The sequence below is a fragment of the Callorhinchus milii genome, unplaced genomic scaffold, assembly GCF_018977255.1.
Source record: "Callorhinchus milii isolate IMCB2004 unplaced genomic scaffold, IMCB_Cmil_1.0 Scaffold8, whole genome shotgun sequence".
Taxonomy (NCBI): domain Eukaryota; kingdom Metazoa; phylum Chordata; class Chondrichthyes; order Chimaeriformes; family Callorhinchidae; genus Callorhinchus; species Callorhinchus milii.
The window spans coordinates 16,549,833-16,575,407 of record NW_024704749.1 but is presented as its reverse complement, the minus strand read 5'-3'; the positions used below and the strand labels follow the sequence as shown (position 1 = coordinate 16,575,407).

At 37.7% G+C, this 25,575-nt stretch overlaps 1 protein-coding gene across 3 annotated transcripts in view; it reads left to right on the top strand.

Annotated features, from left to right (window-relative positions):
- Positions 1-25,575, top strand: part of camsap1b (calmodulin regulated spectrin-associated protein 1b) — a 44,798-nt gene that overhangs the window by 8,553 nt on the left and 10,670 nt on the right. The window contains exons 2-12 of one of the 3 annotated variants that reach the window (XM_042337251.1): positions 7,461-7,723; positions 9,256-9,417; positions 11,116-11,196; positions 13,919-13,951; positions 19,691-19,832; positions 20,288-20,427; positions 20,811-20,907; positions 21,203-21,347; positions 21,769-21,860; positions 22,306-22,390; positions 22,821-25,416. In XM_042337251.1, coding sequence (XP_042193185.1) covers positions 7,461-7,723; positions 9,256-9,417; positions 11,116-11,196; positions 13,919-13,951; positions 19,691-19,832; positions 20,288-20,427; positions 20,811-20,907; positions 21,203-21,347; positions 21,769-21,860; positions 22,306-22,390; positions 22,821-25,416 — 3,836 coding nt within the window. Of the gene's footprint in view, positions 1-7,460; positions 7,724-9,255; positions 9,418-11,115; positions 11,197-13,918; positions 13,952-19,690; positions 19,833-20,287; positions 20,428-20,810; positions 20,908-21,202; positions 21,375-21,768; positions 21,861-22,305; positions 22,391-22,820; positions 25,417-25,575 lie in introns of all 3 variants that reach the window. The other 2 variants (XM_042337250.1, XM_007900308.2) reach the window with 2 other exon arrangements.

The window sequence follows — 25,575 nt, the reverse complement described above, 5'->3', positions numbered from 1 at the left end:
CATAATATCTAAATGATGGCATGTTCTAAGAAGTCAGGAATGTAGCTTTCAGTGTCTAGGATATCACATTAGTTTGGATTTTGGCCAGTCCTGGTAAAATGAAGGAGCTTATTAGATTTAGTCGAGCTATGTTACATTTAGTACAATTATGATGGAAGTCTAACATCTGTTTGAAATAGTAAGGGAAATAACAAACAAGAACTTGTCATCAAATTCAAAAGCAGTAATTCACAGCATGCGTTCAATTAATTCAATGCCAAATTCTTCCATCTGGTGTAACCATATGCCATAAATTTTGCAAGTACAACAACAGCAGCAACAAATTGCATTTATGTACCGCTTTTAACATCAGGTGGACGTCCCAATTGCTGAACATTCGGGTTTGCATCCAAGCTGGGGATTGGATTCAGGAGGCTTGGAGGCCAAGGTTGGGTGGGAAGATGACTGAAGGTGTGGTCAGAGAGGAAGGTCTTGAGACGCACCTTGAAGGAGGCGAAGGAAGGGGCAAGCTGAAGGGATTCTTGGACGGGGTTACAGAAAGTGGGGCAGATAGTAAAAATGGTAATAAAGATTGGACGCTATTAAATAGCTAACCAAACTCAAGATCACAAGAGAAATTCAGATGAAAAATCTCTTAATCTTATTTGATCTAATTGTTTCAGAATACAGCACTTTGAGATGCTGTCCTACATGAAGGGCGCTATATAAATGCACATTGTTATTGAATGGGTCATCCCATTACAACCTTGCATTTCTTAAAATGTGTCTACTAGCTTCCTGAAGACTTGTTTCAGCTGTGTAAAAGAAATGCTGATTAGTGTCTGGCCTAAGCTTGCCCTTCACATCACTGTATCCTTGTCCACTTGTTCCGTGCCTTGGTGTGTGTGAAAATATTGTTCCAGATTTACTTTTTCAGTCCAGGAAGGCTGTTACATTATCTCTATAAGTTCATCTCTGAGACATCTCTCTTAGAGGTCTTTTTTAAGAGTGCTTAGTTACCTAATGGCTCCTCTCAATTAATCCACCTTATGCTGGGGATTAGCCTTATTGCTATCTACACAACTCCTCTATAGCGCTTAGATGTCTGTTGTAGTGACAAACAAAAACTCTACATATCACTCCAGGGGCAGCCTGACCAGTACAGTCTCAGGTTGACTTCTGCGGATTTTAACTCGATGATTTTGCAAGTTAGCCCGGTATCCTATTTGCTGTCAACAATTTTATTTAACTCCCTGTAAGGTTTGAGACTAAGTTCCTTTCTGCAATTCCTTACTGAATGCAATAAGATGCTGTAGTTTAATGTACAGTAGGCATTGTAGTTAAAAGTTGGGCTTTGTGGAAATCTTAAACAGCTGCTGGATTGTTAATGACTGTTTTTATAGAAGATGACTTAAGTGCTATATTTTCTTCAGTGAATCAAATTGGTACTTACAGTGGATGATATTGCATTACTATGTGAATACAGTGGAGACTCACTTGGAAGTGATGACAAAGCAGCTATTGTGGGATTTTGTGAGATCATAAAGATTTCTATATTCATCTGAATAACACAATTAGATAACCATTGTAATTTCAAATGTTTACACCAACCGTGGTTCTTAATGGTCATGAAACAGCCAGTATGCTGCAGGTGCCTTATTTCACCACTACCATGTGACACAGGACCTTGCAGGATGTCATTGTTTTCATTAATGGAATAGACAGATTTTGCTATGCTCTCTATAATTACATTGCCAATCCTTTCAAAACCAATTGACATATTACATTCCCCAACTGTTAAATAAGACAGCAGACTCGCACCTTTTTAGCTCTCACCTTTTAGCTGCCTGCATATTTTACTTTAGCTGTACTGGTTGTTGATGGTCTGTTACAGCTAGGAAACCTTAGAAGTAAAATAGATTGTATAATTTAGTTTCAATGCTATAAGGACATGGGTAGTTTTCTTTATTCTTTATCGCCTTTTAAAATTTAAATAAGACTTCACAGGAAAACCATGTGTACATTTATTCTAATGGAAAGGATGTGCAGTATTTGCTTTCCAGCTTTTCCTAGTGCTGAAAATTGTGCTTTGTTTATGGTACATTTATTGACTGTTTTCAGACCATTATTGATTGCTCAACCTTTCTGAATTCAGTACACATTATTTTGTAAAGACATCATTCAAAGAATGAAAGCAAATAAACAAATCCATTCAAGTCTCATCACTTTTTGTAAACATACAGATAGGCATGACACTCCATTCGAGACACATCACAGCAAATGGCATTTCCTGCAATACGTCTGAAATAGAGTTGCACTCCGATATATTTTATATTAAAGCATTTGCAGTAGAATTTCCAGCTACGTATAACTACAGTGCCGATACTGGCATTGTAATTGTTTGATTCCCATGAGCAGAAAATAGCAAATAAGCTACATAGCGAATGAGATACAGAAGAACAATCTTTTCATTTGAATATAGTCTTTGCATACTTGGGTCATTTGACCCAACATATCTAAGCTACTAACATCAGTGGATTTTAAGGTATCAATCTGACTGATGTGGGTTCAAGGTCCACAACCAGATTATGACTCCAATGAGGTGCTTGGGGAGTTTCTGCATTGGTGTCCTTCAGATAAGACATTAAATGGAGGTCCTGTCTGCCTGTTCAGAAGGACGTTAAAGATCGGCACTATTTAAAAAGAGAAGTGTGTTTCTCAAGGTATTCTGGCAAACAATCCACTGGATAAAATTAGTCATGGTGGTTTGTGTATTTCCTGTTTGTTTGCTATGTACAAATTAACTGCCACATTCGAACACAAAAAAAGTCACTACATTTTATAGTGAAATTCTGTTAAGTGTTTTGAGATGTTTCGATGTGATAAGGTGCTATATCAAATGTGAGGATTATATAATTATGTAGGGGTAGGGGAAGTGCAGTGGCAACAAAGGAAAATCAGAGAGTGCCATATGGGAATATGATGGATTCACTGATCAAGCAGCTATTTTGTAGCTTCAATTTATGAGAATAGGGTTTGGGCTATTAAAGGAAGATTGATGATTTAGCACAAGCACTACTTGCTCCCATTGAGTGTTTTTGTTGAACTGCCTTTTGTGTGAAGTCCGGTCTGCTGCTTGAATTTTTATATCTTCAAAGCTGAGCTCTGTATTGCTGAGGCCTTTGTTTGAAGCTGAAAGTTTGATTAGACTTGAGATAACATTACAGTACAACAGTTTAGGTGTGTTTTCTTCTATTTCTTATTGCTTAGAAAATGTTTTTTTGCTTTAAGCTTGATCTATTTTATTAATCAAGAGGTTTAAAGATTTATTCAAAATCCTTGCACATAGTAACCATTTTTCTATTCTAGAAAGGATGATTCAATGATTTATTTAGGTGCTCAAGATTGTTGGGTGTAATTGCTGAAGGATATCTGCTTTGTTGATAGCATCTAATAAGCTGGCTGGAGATATAGAAAGAGTTTGTATTTGTTTTGAGTGCGGTTTCTAAGAGTAATCCAAACAAATTGAATTTGTTTTGTAAGAATTGCTAAATTAAGAATGATCAATGGAACTTATAGAAAGATGGTGGCCAGTGTATATAAAGGATCAAAATGGAAACTTTCTACATTTAGAAATTTTTTGTCATACAATCAAAATTGATTTTGTAGTTTTACTGTCCTTTCTCTTGGCTTATGTGTAAAGCCATTTAGCAGTGGAGTCTTGTCATCAAAAGGGAAAAGGGAGATCCCAGGGTTCATCTGCAGAACTATTTTCAACAAAATGTTTGGAAAATTGGGTGGGGGAGAAATATATTCGGCAGTGATGTCCTCAACAGTCAAGCAACCTGACATCACACATTGCCAAGACACCCCTGACAGAGCAAAGGCCACTTTAATGGAATAGCACAGGGTAACTAACTAATGCTTATGGATCTGCATCCAGTAAGAGACCAGGAACAGAGGAATATGCTAATGGAGGGAAATGTAATTTTTTTTGTGTCCAATTAGTTTTTTATATTAAAAAACAACCTTGGTGAGAGCTTGAAGTGCAACGAGATAATGTTATATTGCCCATCATTTCCATAGGACTGCTCTGAGATCCATCCCACCTGTGCATAAAATAACCATGCCCTAGAATAATGATTTAGCTTTGAAGGTTATGCTCGGGAAACCTCCAGTAATGATTTCTCCGAGCTCAGCCAATGATTCAGGTTACATTTAGGAGCCTCGAGCTGTCTCTGGGCAGAGTAACCACGTAATGCTGCCACCAGCAGTAAACAGTGTAATGAACTGAAAAAGCACACAAGATGGTGATTTTTAAAAAAATGGTTGCTCTCTAAAGCTCACCTCTTAGCTGTACCTTTTTCTTGTCCCTGTTGCCATGATTAATGAATTATCTTTTGGAAATGTTTGGATAAAATGTAAAATTTTGACGTGCAAATATATCCTTTCAGTATAATTTCTGTTTTCAACTTTCATACACGTGCATCATTTGACATGATTTAGAAAGTGGAATATTACAGATAAACACTTTATTTCCAACAATTCTGAATAAATAGGAAGATATTTATGGAAATAATCTTTCTGCAATGCCAATACAATGATCAATTCTATATTACTAAGAGATGCAGTAAAGATCATATGATGTATTACAAATTATTTTCCCATTATTGTGCAAAGTTTATATTCTTCTTATAAATATTGAGTCTGTAATTAACTTAAAAATTGATTTGACCTTTTTTATACCTTAGAGTATAATGACTGTTTGGGGAAAGTATAATTTACTGGCATGTTAATGTCACAGCAAACCTTGAGTGGTTTATGATGCCACCTGAACCCCCAAATTAAATTGTAGGTTTAAAAACATATTCTGCCATTAATCTGCTAACAGCAGTATAGAAAAAACTGATTAATAATAAAACTTGCCATTGATCTAGTGCCTTATTACATTAGTCTCAATGCACTTCATAGGATTCGCTGTAAAGTGACCATATCTGAAGGCAAACACAGCAGTCAATTTGCACACAGCAATTCCACTCAAACAGCTATGATTTGAATGGCGGATTTTATCAGGGGGGATTGTTGGCCAGGACACCAGGAAAAACTCCCTTTTCAAATAATGCCTAGGGATCTTAACGTGCAACAGGCTTGATGGAAGACACCGAATAGATGCAAAAGCAGTAACATAATTTACATTTATATAATGCATTTTACATTGGGAGGACGTTTCAAAAATCGTGCTAGATAGGCAGATGGAGGTGGGAGCTGAAGGGATAGGCAAAGAAAGGAGGAAGCAATTGATTCAGTTGATTCTGATGCACTTACAGAATAACATCTCAGAAGGGTAATTATAAGACTGCAGCTCTAAAGTAGATTCGAGGGAGTTGAAGACTGAGTGAAAGTGCAGTGAAAACTGAAAATAGAAAACCGCCTTGCAAATCATCTGGAAACATCATTTAGAGATGCTGAGGACATTTTCAACCCACTTAAAGGGATGACCAGATGTGCAGTCAGCCATACACATGCTGCAAATTATGTTGATGAATGTTTTTGGGAGATAACCTTTTTGTTTTTTTTAAAAAAAACAGTATTGCTATTCTAGTAAAAAACCCAATCAGTTGTCTCAGCTGATCTTAGTGTTAATGCTACACTTTGGGGTCTCATCTCACGGGTTAGAGGGGAGAAATCGGCTATTGTTGTTGATCGTGATTGTTCAGGTATGGGCCTTACAAGGAGGAAAGATCAGGGTTGATGTTTATTCACCCTCATAGCCAAACAGTCCATCAGCCTTCACAAACTGGTTTTGCAATTTAGGGAGTTGCCAGTGAGGGCTGCGGAATTGTACTCAACATGACACAGAGATTCAGTGTAGGAGGGGTGAAAATTAATACTATAGATCTAAGTTTAAAAATGAACAGCATTACTGGAAGTTACTACTATAGTTTGGTTCTTCCTTGATGAGAACACTTTGTCAACTTAGCCTCATCATATAGTTGTGTTTTTAATAAGTAGTTTGTGTGTGCAGAAAGAAGTGCAACAAGTACAATTCCAGCAAATAACTTCCAAGTAAGATTGTAATATTACAAAATGACATTTTTCTGGGCGCGGGCAGCTTGTCATCTCCTGTAATCCACGTTCAGACATAATCGCACACAATTAATTTCGTTAATCCTCTTGATTCTGCTAATTAAAGAGATTGCCCTTTTATGTTATCCTTTTTAAGTCTGAGTTGAATTCCTTTCTAAAATAACTTAAATCTGTTAATCGCCCAAAAAATTTAAATGGGAAACCAAAGACAATTTACTTTAAATGAGATGTTTTATTCTATTTCTTATTATAAATTTATACAATATTTATATTTCTCTTACAGTATTTAGTCAATTCAGGTGTCCACGTAGGATGGAATAAATATGTTTGAAATGTATTTGTATCAAATATCAAACCAGCTCCTCCACACAAGTGCAGACAGACCATCCAGAACTCTGCAGCTTGTGTCCTCTCCTACACCAGGTTCTAACGAATCCATCATACACTCCTTGCTCAGCTCATCTGGCCCCCATCTCCCAGTGGATTGAATTCAGGATTCTCGTCCTCGTATTCAGATGCCTCAATGGCTTCACCCTACCTTAGTAACCTCCTGTGACTTTACTGTCCCAGATGCTTTTTCCACTTAGCAAACATTTGCCTGCTTCATATTTGCTACCTTCTGCCCCTGCTGTCTAGAACTTTATCCTTGGAGTCCCTTTGATTTGTCCCTCAGTCTCCCTTCAGAAACTGCCTCCTTAACACCTATCATCAACTGTGCTTTAGGATAAAGGATATAATAATTGTCGTTGCATTTGATATATAGCGCTTTTCACATTGGGAGAATGTCAAAGTGCCTTACGGGTTATATTGTAGAATTTCATGACTGTGTATTTTATAGCCAAATGTCAAGGTTCTATGGATTGTGTGAAATTCAGTTTAATCTGACATAGAAAAGATTATTCACCAAATTTGTTTTGGTTCATTAAGCTAATTTAAGTTTCATGTTTTATATAATTATTATTCATGATCTGTTTATACTGTCAAATCATCATTGGGTTGTTTGTGTAAATTGCTAAAACAAGTCAAGGAAATTACTTATAATAATTATTTTCAGAACTGTATAATTAAATCATTGAACACCTTTTCTTTACAAATTGTTATAACTGTACAGTACATGATCTTATTGACCAAGTAATTTGGGGATTTTATGTTGATTTTAAAACCTGCACCTTCAGTAAATTATTTCAATGCAGCGAAATGATCACACATTTTTGTATTGTTCCACAAATTACAAACTTGAAATCCCAAGGAATTGTATTCTCATTGTATTGCTTAAAAATGTATTCCTAGAGTAGCAATAGCAAATTGAAATTCTCATATTCTATTAACTGGAGATGGGATACACAGCTGCAAATGTGTTGAGATTGTCTTAATCTCTCTATGCTTCGTTGCAGATAACATCCCTGAGGATTTGAGGGATGCTTTCTACACCGACCAGTATGATCAGGAACACATTAAACCACCCGTCATCAAGCTGCTGCTGTCAAGTGAACTGTATTGTCGTGTCTGCAGTCTCATTCTCAAAGGGGATCAGGTGGCTGCCCTGCAGGGTCACCAGCCTGTTATCCATGCGTTGTCACGCAAAGGCATCTACGTCATGGAGAGTGACGACATGCCGGTTTCAGAATCTGATCTCACGCAATCTCCAATCAAGATGGTAAGAGAAATTCTACCCTGATCTAGGTTGCCTTTTGCAACAAGGGCTGTTTTCTGATTTTGTTTTTAGGGATAGCTGGTAACTACTGGTAGTTAGAATCAGGTTCATCATTTTGTGAATCACCAAAATGGCCTCTTGTTCCCTATCAGGAGTGAGCAAAGCAAAAGAAACAAGAACAACTGCCCCGCTGTTGGGTATGGTCGTCCTAGCTGTAGTGTAAATGCTGCAATGTCCACAGCTTTAAACAATCCTCATATTGGGGAAAGAAATTTGTCATAATGAATATCTCAAAGATTGTTCTAAACAATTTGGGATTGAAAAATATCTAATTGAAGGATGTTCTGTCAAAATATTGATTCAGCTAAAAAAAGATTACACATAAAATGATTGGGTCTTTATTGGGCTGTGAATTGTGACTCAATCTTAAAGGGTAATGTGTGGATAAGAGAGAAAATTACATTGAAAATGCTGGCCAGTTCCTTCAAATTCACCCGAATCACAAGATTTCTACAACTGTATTTGTAGGCGGGTGATAGAAATCATGTGGTTTTATCAGCTTTCATACACTGCCCAGTAATAGTATTGAATTTCCAAATACTAGCTGCTGTATTTAAATAGAAATTTCAGGGCTTCCCGGTTTATTTTTACATTTAGAATTGCTTAGCTGGTGGTCGAAGTTGCAGTGGTAAGCTGACTATAAAATTAATTACTATATGAATGTTCTTGAACTAACAGATTGCTACATAGACATCTCTGTTCAACTTCAGTAAATCTGAACTGCACTAAATGGCCTTATTCAAGATGTTCTGCAGCACTCTTTAACAATTATGAAAAGCTTCAATTGTTGCTAGAATCCTTCGTCTTGCACTTCATCAGTGTAATGAGTAGGAGCTATGAGTGCAAACCCATTAATGATGATGAACAAATCTTCACATTCTTCAGACCCGCTGAGCATTGGCAGTTACTCAGTGCTCATTAATGTTAAAGGGAAAATGTATATTGTGTGATGTTTGAAAAGCTGCTTCATTTCTTTTTGTGTGTTGCATTACACCAGGACATACCTGCAATTTTGCAAAGTTTTGCCTCCTATTACCTTTGCGCTCCAGTCTCCAATCAGTGTCTAATCCAATTCATTGCATTTGAAAAGCCTGTATTATTGTCATCACATTCCAACTGCTCTAAGCGTTTTCCCTTTGTGTTTTTAATGGTTTGACCAACACACACATAATACATTGTTCTTTCATATTCAGTACATGGTGTCGTACATGTGAAATCCTTGTGGATAAGCAAACATTTTCAAGCTTAAGTACATTGAGACAAATAAAATTGGCTTCAGGCCTTAGTTGTGGCACGTGCTGGTGTAATGCAATGAATATGGAGATAAGGTTCTCTGGATTCCATCAGAAACTAGCATAATAGAAGGTTGTAGTATGTAGTTACGGGTTCCCATTGGTGACGAACACTTCAAATTTATCAATGGTTCATGAACATGGTTGTATAAAAGTGTTGTACAAACACTATTTCTGCTCTAGAATGCCCACATGGCGTTGATTGATGCTCTGATGATGGCATACACAGTAGAGATGATCAGCATTGAAAAAGTCGTGGCCTCAGTGAAGCGGTTCTCCACGTTTAGTGCCTCAAAGGAATTGCCGTACGATCTAGAAGATGCCATGGTTTTCTGGATAAATAAGGTGAGCATTTCAATATTAGCCAATTTTAAGTATGCTTCAGCTTTGACCAGTGTCTAGTCTCTGGCAACTGAACTAAAAATACTATTTAAAAAGAGAAGGGAGTTTCTCCTTCTGCCTTTGCCAGAATACAAGGATTATTATTCTATACTTTTCCATAAGATCCCCTCTGAACCTTAAGAACTCCTAGGTTGTTCTTCAGAGCTTACCCTTACAACAATGAAGATCAGCCAAAGTGTTTCCTGCACTGTCTACAGAGACTAGACGACCCTCTTATGTTGTAGTAACAAAAACTGTATGTTGTACTTCATATGCAGCAAGAGCAGTGTTCAGTACAGGTGGGCTTCTGAGCCGATTTTTAGCTCAGTGTTCCTTTCACTTTTATTGCTGCCTCACACTATTTTGAAATACTGTAGTGAACGATGATTGCACTTGTATTGATCTTATTCATGTTGCATTTGTATTGATCATAGTCATGATGGCATTAAAAGTGTAGCTATTCTCGCATTTTCTTAGCAACAAGCAATAACTGCCTATTACATTGTTGGCAGCATCAGATAGCAACAATGAATAACAATGGCACTTCACTGCCTTAGTAAGCATTCATCCAGAATTTTAAACTTATCTGATAAAATTACAGTGATGCAAAAATTATGGAAGGCAGTGGAAAATACGCAACACAGAATGCTTTTACCTGTATAATTCTTTAAAATATTAATAAATCTGGACAATCAAAGCTTATACGTTGATTGAAGCATTGTCTCAGTATTCTGAGTTTGGAATGTTAATTGATCGAGTTTCATGGTGTTGACAGAATCACAAGCAATAATGTGTTTTTTGTCTTGGCCACAGAATTACTAAATAATGTATGATGATGAACAGGGGATTTACAGACTATTAAATTAAGTTTGAATTTTCAGGCTGATCGTAAGCTGAATTGCTGAAACATTGTGGAAAGTGAAACCTGACCTTACCCAAGTCAATACACCCTGAATAATTTGTTTGCTTGTTTTGTAGCTTATTATTGGAAATCACTGCTTTTTCTCACATGACTGTAAGTCATGTAGATTGCTGAGTGTTCAACTATAGTTGAGAGTGACTCAGCCTAACTTGTCTTTTTTTGTGTAGTCACTTTGCTCTTTATCATTGCTTAGCAACAATTGTTGTACCATTAATCACCCTGAACACTGAACGCAATTGTGGGCTTTATATTAGATCGATCTATGGTGAATTTTTTAAAAAAAAACTGCATATTGAAATCAAAAATCTGCATAATGTGTGATATCCTCAGCACATTAATGTAAAAGAAACAATAATTATCTGCTTGTAGCTCACAGACGGGTAAATCTACTTGAGTGGTCAACGATGCTGGCAAATTAAAAATTCAAGAGTTTATCCCCAGAGGTTATTTCAGCTTTTAATTTAATATTGTGCTTGTGACGTGGAGTCTTTGAATGTCAGCATCTGCATATCATGTAGATATTATTTTCAATCAAAATACACCAGGTAGCAACCAACATAGGACCATTGATCTGGCTTCAAAAGGTTAATGTCATCTCATTAACAGAATTGTTTCAGCACTTCCTCTGAACCAGACAGCAGTTTTCATTTAAAAATAGCTGCTCAAAATCTTAGATGTTAAACTTGTTTTTTGTCCTAATTATTTGAAAAATAGAATTCCCTCATTTTTGCCATTTTCAGGTGAATTTGAAAATGAGAGAAATCACTGAAAGGGAATTGAAACTTAAACAACAGCTTCTGGAGAGTCCAAGTCAACAAAAGGTAAGTGCAGTAGGTTTATCAAGCTATTTTAAATGCTTTTGCAAAATGCTTTTTTAAGGCCTTATTTCGTCTCCACTAGTCTCTTAAATGCATTTTTCTCCTAACTTTTTAGTAATTTATCTTAGAGCTTGATAGCGAAACAGTTGGCTGCTTTGCTGCTGGACTGACTTTATGTACCATTCAATCCTTAGTAAAAAAAAGTGCACAAAACTGTGATGACTATCTTTTCAATTGTAACATATTGGTAGATCAGGTTTTCAACGGATAGTCATTTGGGTTGATTCCTTGTAGGTACAGAGTTAGTAAACTAGAGATGTCTGTTGAGAACTTTTGCATGGCCATTAAATTATATATCCTCCTTTATTCATATTGAAAACCAGATAAGAGAGATTTTTAGATGCCTGATAGAAGGTTTGTACCATCACAATGTGGTATACGTGATCCATTTATACACATCTAAACTGAATACATACCTGTCTTGTATGTGTTCTAGCTTTACTTTGTGGAGTCCTGTAGTGTATATTCGACCACAATATATACTGTCAATTCACTTTACATTCTGTGAAGCGCTTTGAGATGTCTCAAAGACGTGATTAGGTGCTATATCAAATGCAAGGATTATTATTATTTATTTCATGAATGTGAATTCTATTCTAGTATATTAATTGCCAATCTAATTATTGGGAACACATTGATGGCCACCAACCTGTTTTGCTTTAGGCTTCGTTGGTCAGCCCTGGCATGACATTACAGTACTATCCAGCTTATTATTACATCATAAGTTTCCATTCTTTACTGGTTTGATCCTTAAGTGATCTTTCTTAAGGAATTGATTAATGCAGTTGCAAATCTTCCAACAGGCAGTAAAATCGTGGAGGAGTCCACGCTTAAAGTTATTTGATGCTTTCTAAGTGCATTAAGTCGTAATTAAGTGCATTGTTTATCTCTGATGCAATTCAATTTATTTAGACAAAATAGTTTTTCAATACCACTGATCACAAAAGAACATTTGTTGCTTTGGCTCATTTTAGCGGTTTATACTGAAGGAGAAACTTTTTTTGTCTTAATTTGAGGTTTAAATGGAGTCTTTAATGTCCCTTTTCTCTCTCCTCCCCTTCAAGAGGAGGTGGCTCATGCTGGTTATCTAATGCAAGCCCTGGCAGTCCTTCAGTGTCTTAACAATGATTATTCTTTGTATGGAAGCCTATATGATGGAAAGGGTGGTAAAAATGTAATAGGTACTGTGATTTTTCTGTTTGTCCGTGACTTCTTTGCGACTGTGATCCTGCTTCCCGGTAAGATGACTTTGTACCAGTTAGGAGTACTTTTAAAGCTTGTTCCCAGCTAATTTGAAAGGCAGATGACTTTGTTTGCCCCACCTAAGGCAAATTGATGCAACCATAAAATGACTGTCCAGCAGGAGATATCGAGAACAAGCAGGGCCAAGGTGCTCTAATATTTTCATTTGCAATTCGCTCCAGCCCCTGTGGGGAGGTATCACAGTTCTGCTCAGCAGCTCCCCACAAGTGGAGTCCTGTAGCTCAGTGGTTAGAGCACTCGTCTTGCAAGCGAGACACCTGGGTTCAATTCCAGTCAGGGCGAAACCTTGGGCAAGTTTCCTTACACCACACGCCTAACAATAATCCCTCCAAAACAATAATAAATTGGTCATTTTCAACCCATGACTGTTGTGGGACACTGCTGTGCGCAATTGGCTGCCGTGTTTCGCCCACAAATATACGGTCAATTCACTTTACAGTCTATTCTGTGAAGCGCTTTGAGACGTCGAGAAGACGTGAAAAGTGCTACATCAAATGCAAGGATTATTTGTTATTATTAATAGCACAGTGAAAGCTCAGGGTGCATAGGTTGAGGGCATGCGGGATTGAGTCCTGGGATTCCAGTGAAATGTGTCCTTTGTTAATGTAGATGTGCTTTAAATATTGCAAAGTAGATACTTACACAAAAAAATGCTGCATGGATGAAAGTAAAATAGTGTGATCAGTGACTGAATATTTTTTCCCGAGTCCTTCCTTCCCTTTGTACCCGCATGTCCTCATTATTCAGAATAATGTTACAAATGCATTTAAATTGNAAAAAAATTGGTTGCATGAGAAGTTAAGAAATCTGCACAGTTGACTGATCTAACCAGTCAAAGCCAGTTAGTGTGAAAATATGGCTGACCTGGCAAAACAATGTGCCACTTAAACATTTTAAAGTTTCACATCAAATATTGGATGTGTTTTATTTGAATCGTCTTGCTAAAACAAATACTTTTATTAATCTTAGCATTGCTGTTACTCTATTTCAGGGGTACGGTTCTATAGGTTCGTCGCTGAAAGCCAATTTCTTAACTCTGTACTTATTAGTTAACTGTTATATGGTGTATGAGGTCAGACTAAATTATTTTCTGGATTTTTGGTGTTCAGCCCCAGCCATCCTGAACAGCAGAGAAGTACCAATTTCATGTATCCGAACAAAAGAACACAATTGAGCTATTAAATACAATGACTCTTTATCTTCCTCCACTGATTAGTTTTCTCTTTCTTTTAAAATGGGCAGATTCTGAAAAGCCAGAATTTAATTGAGTGTCCCAATCGGGCGGTCTAGACCAGAGAAGTTTTATACGTGTTTTGTGTCTGGTCAGTGTAATGTTTTAACCAGCTTTGCTCCTTTGCCCTGTGGTTCTGATTTCTAACTCCTCTCCCTGCTTTTTGGGCAGTCTCCTTCAAAATGGTATTGGAAACTGGTGCCTGTAAGTGAGCCACTAACCTTTACTTTTATTCTGTCATACTCCATTCTGCCATTTCTAACAAAAAAAGAGGAGCAATAAAGAACAAAACATTTTCTGATGTCCTAAAATATTCTTAGCAGAACTACCAGTATGTAAGGCTGGTTTCTGGAGAAGGTAATTTAGGATTTTAAGTCTTATGAATTTTTGATAATATATGAGCTTTTTAAACATGGTTGCACCATTCTAGGACAGATACTTGCTTTGAGAGCAAATACTTGCTGTTGATAAAGGCACATAAAACCAATGAGGTATATATATATTACAAAGTAGCGCTGGGGCTGGTCGTGCCGGTGTAGAGCTGCAGCTTGTGGATTGGGAGCTTGCTTGTTCCAGAACGTCGCAGAATGTTTGCTGGTCTCGGCCAGAGTTGCACGAGAGGGTTAAGTATCCCTGGTCTTCTGGGGTTCGGGAGAACACCACCAGCTGGAATACCTTCTCTTAATCCCTGCACAGCATCCTCTACTGGCTGTGCGTGTAGCATCCAGGTGGGGAGAGGTCAGGCTTGGCCGTGATGCTCTCTACTGTTGAGTGGCCTGCTAATTCTCACTGCTAATGCTCTATGCTAATGCTCGCTGATAAGTCTCACGTATGGACAATAGCTACTGGGGTAGGGTACCAGAAAACAACCAATACCCATGGAACCACACGCTAGCAAGATCAAATGGCATATATGTGCTCATGGAGAGAAAAAATAATCGGACACACTACATTTTATTTAAAATGCTACCCTAAAGTTTAAATTTTGGAGACTACTGTTCTCCTCCCCCGCCCCCGAGAGTAAACCTATGTCCATTAGGAGATTATGTCACAAAAATATATTACAAACACTTCGGTATCTGTAATTTAGAACGTCTCGTATATGCAGCATGGGCATGATGTTTTCATTGTTTCCATTGGTGGTTTGCTATCGCTGATTGCTGAAAATATTGGAGGACATCAGAGAACACCACTGGACCTCCAGAAATTATTGGTTGAGAAATGTAACATTCTTGGTTACCATGTGAGGTTTTTTGCATGAACGAAAAGCATGTCTTTATTTTAGGCTTTGAAGGATGTAATGCGTAAATGGAGACAAGAAATTCCTCAGTCCTAGCCATAAGACCATTCTTAAAATGAAAAATGTGCAGAAATTTGGAAAGTTCTTAAATTCAATTTTAATTTGGAAGCTGAGGAAATGAGACTTCCAAATTAGGATTGAATTGAAGAATTTCCCCCATATTTTACTTTGAAGACCGTGGTCTTAAGGCAAAGAACATTAGAAATTTCTGGCCTTGAACATTTAGGCATTACATTGACATCAGTAGCTTGTCTGTTTCATTTTACGAGCAGTCATCATCATGAATCTGTTGGGACATTTCAGTAAATCCTCCACCATGTATTTTCACATTATAACCGCTGGATTCCATTACTCTTACTTGGTGCTATCTTTGCAAGATGTGCGTGTGCTTTTAACCCTCATTCAGCAGTTTCCCATCTTTACAGTTATGGACTTGGAATCATTGCTTCAACGGAAAACTTAAGGAGCTGTCAAAAATCCTCAACATCAATCCAAACAAAAAGATCAGCAGATCTGTAATTTTGAATCCTTCCCAACTAAATACGCAGTTCGTGTGGAACTGCTATTATACAGATTCTGCAGTTCCCCCTTTATGTTCTACTTTAGGTTCACGTGATCCGTAATAAACTTTGAATTTCAAAAGCATGCATTGGTTTACATGGCAACAGAGATGTGCTTGAGTCACTCTGCATTCGTGAGGTTGTAAATAAAGGTTGTGGACTTGAGTGATGCTTTGTGAAATACTGAAATGGAAAATCTAATAGGAGAACAATTTATATATAGTTTCTATATATTTCTATATAAATTTATATAGTTTCTATTTGCTCAAAAGGATAGAACAGGAACTGTATAGTTGTCATTGTTAATTATATACATGGCAAGCAGTGACTGATCCAAACTGCCAACATTTTACATTGGGTACATGTGAGAATTTTTGACATGCCCTTTTAACAAGCTCATGGTTTTCTGTCTGTCTTTCATCACCTTTTCTGTCTTCTGCTTGTGTTAGTGTGATCTGATGCATGCCATAGCCCACTGCATGTTGGAGCCAGAAGAATATGCTCGGGTGGTACAGTATGCTTTATCTCTTCATAGATAATATGCAAACTATTGGCAAATAATTGTCTGGAGAGCCTCAATTTTTTAATCCAGTAATTATACTTGTTGCCTAACCTTATATAAAATGGGGAAAAAATCTGCCATTTTTGAGAAAATACAAAACTTTTATCCCCAAATAATGTTTTGTTCTGGATTTGTTCATCCATTTGTCTTTTCCAATCTCACTGTTAATGTAATTCGTGGTTATCATAGATGGTAAGAAAACAGATAATTTCTCAGATGTTCAGCTATTNAAAAATTATAATGGAAAATATATTAACGTATCATTTAAAAAATATAATGGAAAATATATTAATGTATCATTTAAAATAGATCTGTGTAAAATACTTATGTAGTAAGAGTAATGTATACCAGTGCAATTTTTGCTTTATGCAAAATTAATTGCTGTTAAATTTTCTTCAGGTTTGGGAAATACTGTAGCTATATTAAAAGCAGAAACAAATGCCAGTAGTTTTAGGATTATACATGAGTAACAACAATAATAAAATTGCATTTGTATAGTAAGATGCAATATTAGAATCTTTTAGCATTCTCTGGCGTAGAAAGTGTAGCAATGTTAAATTGAAATGCTTCCTGAAGCACCTTTTATAAAATGTAACTTGTTATAGCGATGATCTCTAATTTCAATAGACTTAGTAGCAGCTTTATGTTTTAACATTAAGGTTACGACCAATTGTATTTAAACACAATCTTCTTCATATTGATCATAAGAACTGTTGCTGCAGCCGCATTAGTACCCGATTAGTACATTAGAAAGTATTAGCATAGTAATTTTTTCCCATTAGCTCCTGTTTAATCCTTAGCTGATATCAGATCTGCAGACTCGTATCTCCCTGGGCCAACCAGTAGGGTAGATTTGAAGCTCATGATACTGAAAAGAATTAGTATAATTACTAATTACCAAAAGTCATAAAGCTACAACATCAAGATGTTCATTACTATTTTTTAAAATGGCTATAACTGTGTCGGTAACCACAGAAATGGAGAACAGAATCTGAACTTCATTTATTAAAATTTTACTTGTCACATTTCCTTCTATTTTCTGTAATTCCTTTTTTCCCCTTCTTCATTCTTTGTAATTTTCACTGTTCTGTCCCCCCTGCCTGTTATAACCCTTTCCCACCGATTTCTAATCTGTTGCTTGTCTTAATGCTCCCATTTTTTTTACCCATTTCCCTTCATTTGGAAGACGGGAGGAACTTTGATTATTGAAGTCATTTTCACTGGTTCAAAACTAGTTTGATTGATGTGTTTTGCAGCCAATGCAAGTATTAAAGATTTAAGATAGATGGGATTGCGTCATAGATGTGACCCGGTCAATTGATTCAATGAATGGACAACAAATGTTGGCCTTGCCAGTACCAATCTCGTCCTGAAATTTTTTTTTAAAATAAAGCACAACGTTTATCTAAAATAGCAAGTGAGGCCTGCAAACATTTCAACACATTGGTGGCTTCCACAAGCAGCGCATTCTCCAATCTGTAAATACATTCTAGGGTTTATAGGTTATTTCAGATATAATTTAAATGATTACTGGCCAAAAATATGACTTAACTACACAAAGGTGGATGGGATTCATATTTTTGTTCAAAACAAACATACAAACGTTTTGTCCAAAATGTACAAACAGTTCACTTTACAGTATATTCTGTGAAGCGCTTTGAGACATCTCTATGATGTGATAAGGCGTTATAATAAATGCAGGTATTATTATAACTTCAATTAAATTATCCGTACATTATAAAAATCTGAGTGTGTGCAGGTTTGAGTTGATTTGCTGAGGTTTCCAGCATTTACTCGTGGTTTAGTTAATGTATCTGTTAGCATTTCAGCAAATCAGTAGTTAAACTAGCTCATATTGACAGTATTCTAGACAAGTAATTACAGTGTGGAACTATAGCGCTTAAGTCAGGAGATTCACCATAAATAAGGCTTTTTAAAATTAAGTGTTAACATTTTTTACTTTTTGCATTTTAAATTATTTTTCTTTCAACAGTGAGTGCAAAGGAAATTAGCTTAGTGGAAGTGATGTGCCGAACAGTGCCAAGGCTGTTAAATTATGTACTCTCGAAATAATAGGATGACTGAAGCACTCAGGTTGTTTAATGCACTGCAGATATTCAGCTCCCACACAATTAGAAATATTCCAAACAAATATCAATAACATTCACTGTTCAACTAAACATTCAGCGAAGTATAAAATCGGGACATAATATTTATTTTATATTCAAAGAAAAATTACGAGCCTCTTTTTGATGGAACACGGGAGATCGTACTAGTTGTAATCTTTTGTATTTCCCCTGCCATCCATTACTTCCCACCTATTTTGTCTTTAATCAGAAATACTGTCATATAAAGAACCTTTGTTACTGTAATTTATTGCTACCTGGCTGACTTGAATGGCCAAGAGTATTGCCTTCTCCCAAGCTTTTGTCATCCAGGCCCTTTACGGTGAGTTGGGAGTCGGGGAAGTGATTGCCAAGACAAGGGGAGAACTTCTCTTAAAGTTGTCTAAATGTGCAACAGACCAAGTAATACTAATTTGGCAATGCAGTACTGAGCCAGAAATAATACGATAATTTACCTTGCAGGAAAGGAATGAAATGTCAGTCCCCATTTTTATTCTCAGATTTGATAACTGACATGTTTATTTTTAGGGAGAACAATTGCAGGGAGAATGTAACTAGTTAAAAAGCGAGTTAGATTACATACGAAACATTGTGAGTAGGGGGCGTGCTTTCGGAATTGTTGCCCTTTTTTTTATATAATCTCATACGTCGTGTTGAGTTTCTTGATGAATCTCCCTTGAAACAAGTTATTATTATTGCAAATTTACTTGTGATTATTTGCACCTCAGCAGCCGCTTTAACATAATTGAATATTCAACCGCTTAATTACCCCAGATTTTGTAGTGGTCAGCTTTAACAAAGAAACATTTATTATTCTGGGTCCAGTCCACTGGATCCAGTCCAGAAAATATTGTGAACTCGCAAAAACAAATGCTGAACAAGCAGAAGGTCTTTCAGCTCATTGTTTATAATAGTGTAAATGTGCTATTTTAGTAAAGAGAAGAATACTCTACTATCTATGCTGTGACAGTACATCTGCCTAACAAAAGATTCTGACAAACATATTGTGCAATGTTCAGTTGTCTGGTTTACTTCCCTCCTTTCTTGCCATTAGTTTTCTAGTTGAACTAGATTCTGAATGTTCCTACTTATTTTCCCCCGATGATTAAAGAATTGCCATTTCAAAATTCTATACAAGTTCCAAATGAGTTGTGGCTTTATGATCCTCAGTAAGCAAAGTTCTCATGCACTGTTGAGGGAAGCATACAGCAGGCTTTTGTTTGAATTAAGACCAAATAGCCCAGGAATGTGATAATTAGTTTAAACTAGGCTGATTGGTCCAGGCTTCTCCACATTGATCTTGATGTGCAGGAGAGAATTAAATATTCTGAATTTAGAACTGTGCATATACCAACTTCTTCACTATCTGCTGGCTAATATTTATTTTTGTATCAGGTGCGTTATCGAAGAGATCATCCCTTAAACAAGCAGCTGCCATTTTTCCCTTTAATGGAAGATCTCATGAGGGATGTTTGTGATGGCTGTTCACTTCTAGCAATTATTCATTATTACTGCCCAGAATTGATGAAATTGGAAGGTGTGTAATAGTTTTAGTTGTGTCGTAAGCAAAGTCATCCGTTTGTAAAACATTTTACTATCTCTGCAATATGGTATTCTAACATTTTAATTTTCTGAAATCATTCTGTGTAATAGATTTGAATTCCACATTCACTTTGCCTTTTAGAATACTGCTACATATGTGTATGCATAATATTGATTGTTATTCTTAATTGTAATGCTGGAAGCACAGTTCTCTTGAGCCCCACCATTTATAGTGAACGTTTAGTGTAAATTTGTGGCTGAAATGGGAGCAATTGGCTTGTTAGAATAAACTCAACATAATACTGATTTTTAAAAAGTAGCTACAGTATTAGAATCTAGAGCTTTTAGCATGGTACTCATGACTATAAATTCTCCTTTTGTCTTTTCCCTCACAACTAGGTTCAGTATGTTTAACCCTTTTTACTTAAGTTGAATTTGTTTTTCTTGCAGATATTTGTTTGAAGGAAGTGACTTCAATTGCTGACAGTCTGTACAACATTCAGCTGCTGATAGATTTTTCTCATCAGTATTTGAACAAGTGTTTTTATCTCACACTGGAAGATATGCTATATGCTCCATTGGTGCTGAAGGTACGTTCAATTGTAAAACCCAAGTTTCTTAACGGATCGTTTATTGGAGAGAAAATTATTATTTTTAACAGTACCACAAACAGAGCAGCCCCTTCCAATGTAGATTTCTGTTCAACCTTTAATATTGATGTACCACTGTAGTGAGCCATCAGTTTGAGTCTCTCTGCGAGTTACTCAGTGAATTTTACAGGGACATTGGTGTAGAGGTCCAGGGGAATCCAGAAAGCAGAATTTGGAATCAACCTGTTTCATTGCTGCATGATGACATTTCAACCAGTCATTGTTCTTAAATGAATTCTGTTAATAACTCATCAAACCCACCATAGAGAACAGAACGACAAGTGTGCATGTGTAACGTGACTGGTTTGTGTTTTTTTTTCCAGCCTAATGTTATGGTGTTTATTGCTGAGCTGTTCTGGTGGTTTGAAAATGTTAAACCTGACTTTGTGCAACCGAGGGATGTTCAAGAGGTGAAAGATGGTATGTTAAAGATATTCACTCCTTCGCATTGTTTTCTTGTTTATTAAATTTAACGTTTTTACGTTAAGTGGGTTGAATTTAAAGAATCTGAGATAATTGGTATATTGAACGCCTATCAGCTACAGTAACCCTGCCAGACACAAACAGAATTAAGCTTGTCTTAAATATTATCTTTCAGACAAGTCAGAAAGTGAATGTTCAATGTAAATTTTGTGTGGTAAAAGTAGTTATTTATATTGTTACAAGCAGGAAGATCTCTGAAAAGTATTAATGCTAATATCTGTCCTCAATTCAGCAAAAAGCCTCTTGCAACAGAAGAGCACTCGCCCGCCACTTCCTATTTCCAATGCAACAAAGCGCAGCTTTATGGTCAGCCCTGCAAATGGTCCTGCTGATCCACAAACACCTGTTCCCCAGATTACCGCAGATATTGGAATCAGGTATTACCTGCATCCTGAAGAGTTTGTGTAAGTCTGTCTATGTCTGTCTCTCTCTCTATCTTGCCATGTCCTGCAATACCTGTGTTTTGTCGTTAACATAATCCTGTCTATCTATATGTTATATATATTCTCTCTCTCTATATATATATATTATAGATTTTTCTTACTGAATGTATCCTATCTGAATTTGCTCATTGGTAAACCTATCTGCCGGTTTTGAATGTTTTTGGATTTTACCATTTGAGTAAAAAGGAATGGTCATCGATCATTATATCTAATGGATATGGAGAAAATAAATACTCGTATCTTCATTTTTTTTCCTCCACATCAAATTAGGCTTTCTCTCATATTCTGTTAGATGTTATTCATCAAAAAGGTTTTGGTGATTTCATGTAACCTGGCCTCACTTTTTTTGTACTAGTAAAGGAAGCCCTGCCTTCAGCTCACCGCATCCACTGTTGCCTTTGAGACAAAGACAGTATAAATCTTCTTTACCTGGTGAAGAGAGTCCAGGTAAGATTTCTTGCAGAGTAAATGAGCTGAATATTCAATGAAGGATTAAAAAAAATTCTGAATTGTTTGGTGCTTTGCTGAGGAGAGCAGTAAGAGCACATGAAGAAGCATTGTTCAGCTGGACAATTTTGTTCACTGACGAGGGAGAGAAATCCAATCCTTAGTACAGATTTGGTATTTTTGTGCAAGTACAAGAATTTTAAGCAGTACTTTTACCCACTAAAGCCATTGGGAACCTATATGTGAAGTGTCTAAAAGGGCAGAAACTTCCAACAATGTTTTGGCTGCGGTGCCCAAATGTTACTGTGAGGACTCATAGCGAATATTATTGTGAGAATATCGTCTGTAAATACAATTCTATATTAAGGTAATCTACTCAGTAAATATCTACAATTATTGTTCAGAAATATTGGAATATTGTTGAAATGTTATCCTCCCTATTTAGACACTCGGCATCGTTCAAACTCCTTAACTCGTGTTGATGGACAGCCAAGAGGCTCGGTGTTAGCATGGCAAGAAAAGAAACCAAGGTAAATACTTGTTTAGTAACTATTTCAACTAAACGCAAAGCAAATATTTATTTTTATGTTTAAGGATGATGAAATTTGCACACATTAAAATGTCTTCTGCAACCAGAGATATTCAATATTAAATTTAGAAGCTGACTTCTTCATCTTACTTTGCCCCTTATTCTCCACACTTAATCTTTTTTTCTTGCGCCCCTGATCTAAGCTATTTAAGTTAGCTTAAATCTTGTGAATAAAACAGCAACATACTTTATAATAACCCTTGAATTTGATATAGCGCCTTATCATGCTTCGAGATGTCTCAAAGCGCTTAACAGGATCTAATATAAAGTGAATTGGCAGAATATTTTGTGCGTCAAACACGGCAGCCAATTTCGCACAATAGTAGTAGTAATTTTTAGTATGTTTCTAAGACTTGTTTCAACTCTTTCAGACCCTTGTCTCAGCCTACACCATTTGCCCTTCATTATGCAACTGATGGTGATCCGGATGTTGGATCTGGGGATAGCATCAGCTTGGCTAGGTCTATCAGCAAAGACAGTTTAGCTTCCAATGTAATCAACGTAACCCCTAAACACCAGTCGCAGATGATGCCCACATCAATAAGAAGCAATGGAAAAGGCTTGCTCAGGAACGTGGATATGGAGGATGAGGACGACGAGGAATTAATAGCAATAATTAAGTCAGATGAGGGTCTGGTTAATAACTCTGATCTTGAGTTACAGAGTGTTTTATCAAGAGCTGCCAGTACATCAACATTGACGTCCCCCAAGAAACAGCCCAATGATCTTGAAGCAACAAATCGAGGTGACAGTTTCTTCTTGGAACCTTTGATGCCTGCTTTCTTGAAACCAGCCAAGGAAAGCCTTGTTCTGGTTAACAAAAGGGAAGAGTGTGGAGAGGAAAAGCACAGATCTGCTTCAGTGAGGAGAACGGCTGACGGGTTTTTGCCTTCAGCCCATAAAAAGACCTTGAATGCCAATACTGACGCAGATATTAATAGGACTTTCACTCCCATAGTCAGTTCCGAATTTACAGCAAGCGCTGAACCAACGACTACAGAGCCTTTACAACATTCTGAAGCATCAGAGGATTCCTTAGGTGCCTTTAGACCCTTGCTGAGCAGTAGTATTGACACTTCAGCCCAGAAGCAGGCTGGAGGATTCTTCCTTCACACCGGTGATCCTGAAGAAGAACCGGCTAGTAAACCACCCAATGGTGTGAAGTCCACAGGTACCAATAAAGCAAGTGCCAGTGACACAACCTGGACACTTAACATGCAAGATTCTGATTCTGAAATGCTAGATATGGAGGAGGGTGAGGGAGATCTGCCTGCTGAGGATGAGATCCACCCAGTGAGAAGTCGGTACAATGGGGAAGAGGAATCCAGCAAATTACACCACGACATGAAAGTGAAGGAATGCGAGGACAAGGAAGGTGCGAGCGGGCGTTCCAGCCCTTGCCTGAGTACAATCTCCCAGACCAGCAGTATCTCTCTGGCCAGCACCAGCGTCCGAATGACCAACTTTGCTGAACGCAAACTGCAAAGGCTCAACAGCGTTGAGACCAAGTCGAGCACCAGCAGCTCGCAGAAGTCCACTCCCGATGGGTCTGAATGTTGCCCCCTTCCCATGATAACCTGGAGACAGAGGAGAGAAAAGAGCCCCAGCAGGCAGATGAAAGACAGCGCTCACCTGTTAGCCTCTGAACTTGTGCAGCTTCACATGCAGCTCGAGGAAAAACGCAGGGCGATTGAAGGTCAAAAAAAGAAAATGGAGGCACTTTCCGCCCGTCAACGGCTGAAGTTGGGTAGAGCAGCCTTCTTACATATAGTCAAAAAGGGAAAAAATGAAGGAATTCCACAGCCATTGAAGCCGGAACACATCTTGAAGGAAGCCGAGAGACCAAATGCTGAAGAAACGGTGGCTATAGTGTCTCGGGGCTCCAGGACCGATGACGTTCTTGCAAACCAAGAGGACAAAGTGGAATACTTAAAGCAAATGGAAGCGGTTGATCCGAAGGATGTAAATGAGAAAATGACAGAAAACGATATCCAGGAAAGCATAGCCGCAGTTAGGCAACGGTGGCTAAAGGATTCCTTGCAGCCACCGTATGATGTTGGGAAGAACAAGGTGAGTCCCAATGGTGGACTCGAGGATGGTTCGGGAGAAGTTGATGTGAATGAATACAGCCGTTCTATCGAGAAGCTCAATGAAACACTGAGCAACCTTCAGCATGAGATGCATAAGCTTTCACAGCAACAGGAGCTTCTCATGAAGTTCAAAGACCAAGCACCATCTACACCATTGCCAGATGCCAGCTGTACCCTACCGGACCAAAAGACCAAACAGACCACACATACTGTAGAGCCACCCATGCCCATGGGGGGCAGTCCAGCACAAGGTGTGCGAAAACAACCGCGCAGCGTTCCAGCCAAGAACGCCCGTTCAGGAAGGCCAACAGACATAAAACTGTCTCGGGATTCCAAAATGCAGAGTACTTTCCGTGTCATTACTCCAACGCATTGTGTAGAGACACTACCTCACTTGCGCCCCTTCACCAGTAGCAAAGCGACCAAGCCAGAGATCGAGGCTATTGCTTCTGATGACCACGTTAATACCGGGTCTTTAGAAGCCACACCTGATCGGGGCCATGCAGAGCAGACAGCTGAAAGGACAAAAGATGATGCTGCAGATGATATACTGTGTGAGGAAGGTAACCAGAGGGCAGCAGTGCTCTCAGCATCCCAGAAAGACAGTTACAATTATTTCTATCAGCAGATTAATACTGAGGCAGTCATTAGCACCCCAAAGAAGATTGAGCATCCATCAATAAACTCTTCAGACTGCTCGGGAAAGGAGAATATTCCTGTCGAGGAACAATCTAAAAACAAGGCAAACCTCATAGAAGTAGACATCTCTGAACTGAACGGGCCGGAAGATGAGGAGGCGTGTGAAAATCGAGGCATTTCCACTAGTCAGGTGATCAACGAATCTGAACAGAAGTCTGGATTAGGCTTTTTCTTCAAGGTTAGTCTGTGTTAAACGTCTAACGTCCTATAACAATGTTATGGAGTGGAGTCCTGTAGCTCAGTGGTTAGAGCACTCGCTTTGCAAGTGAGAGACCTGAGTTCAATTCCAGGCAGAGGGCGAAACCTTGGGCAAGTTTCCTTACTCCACACAGAGCCT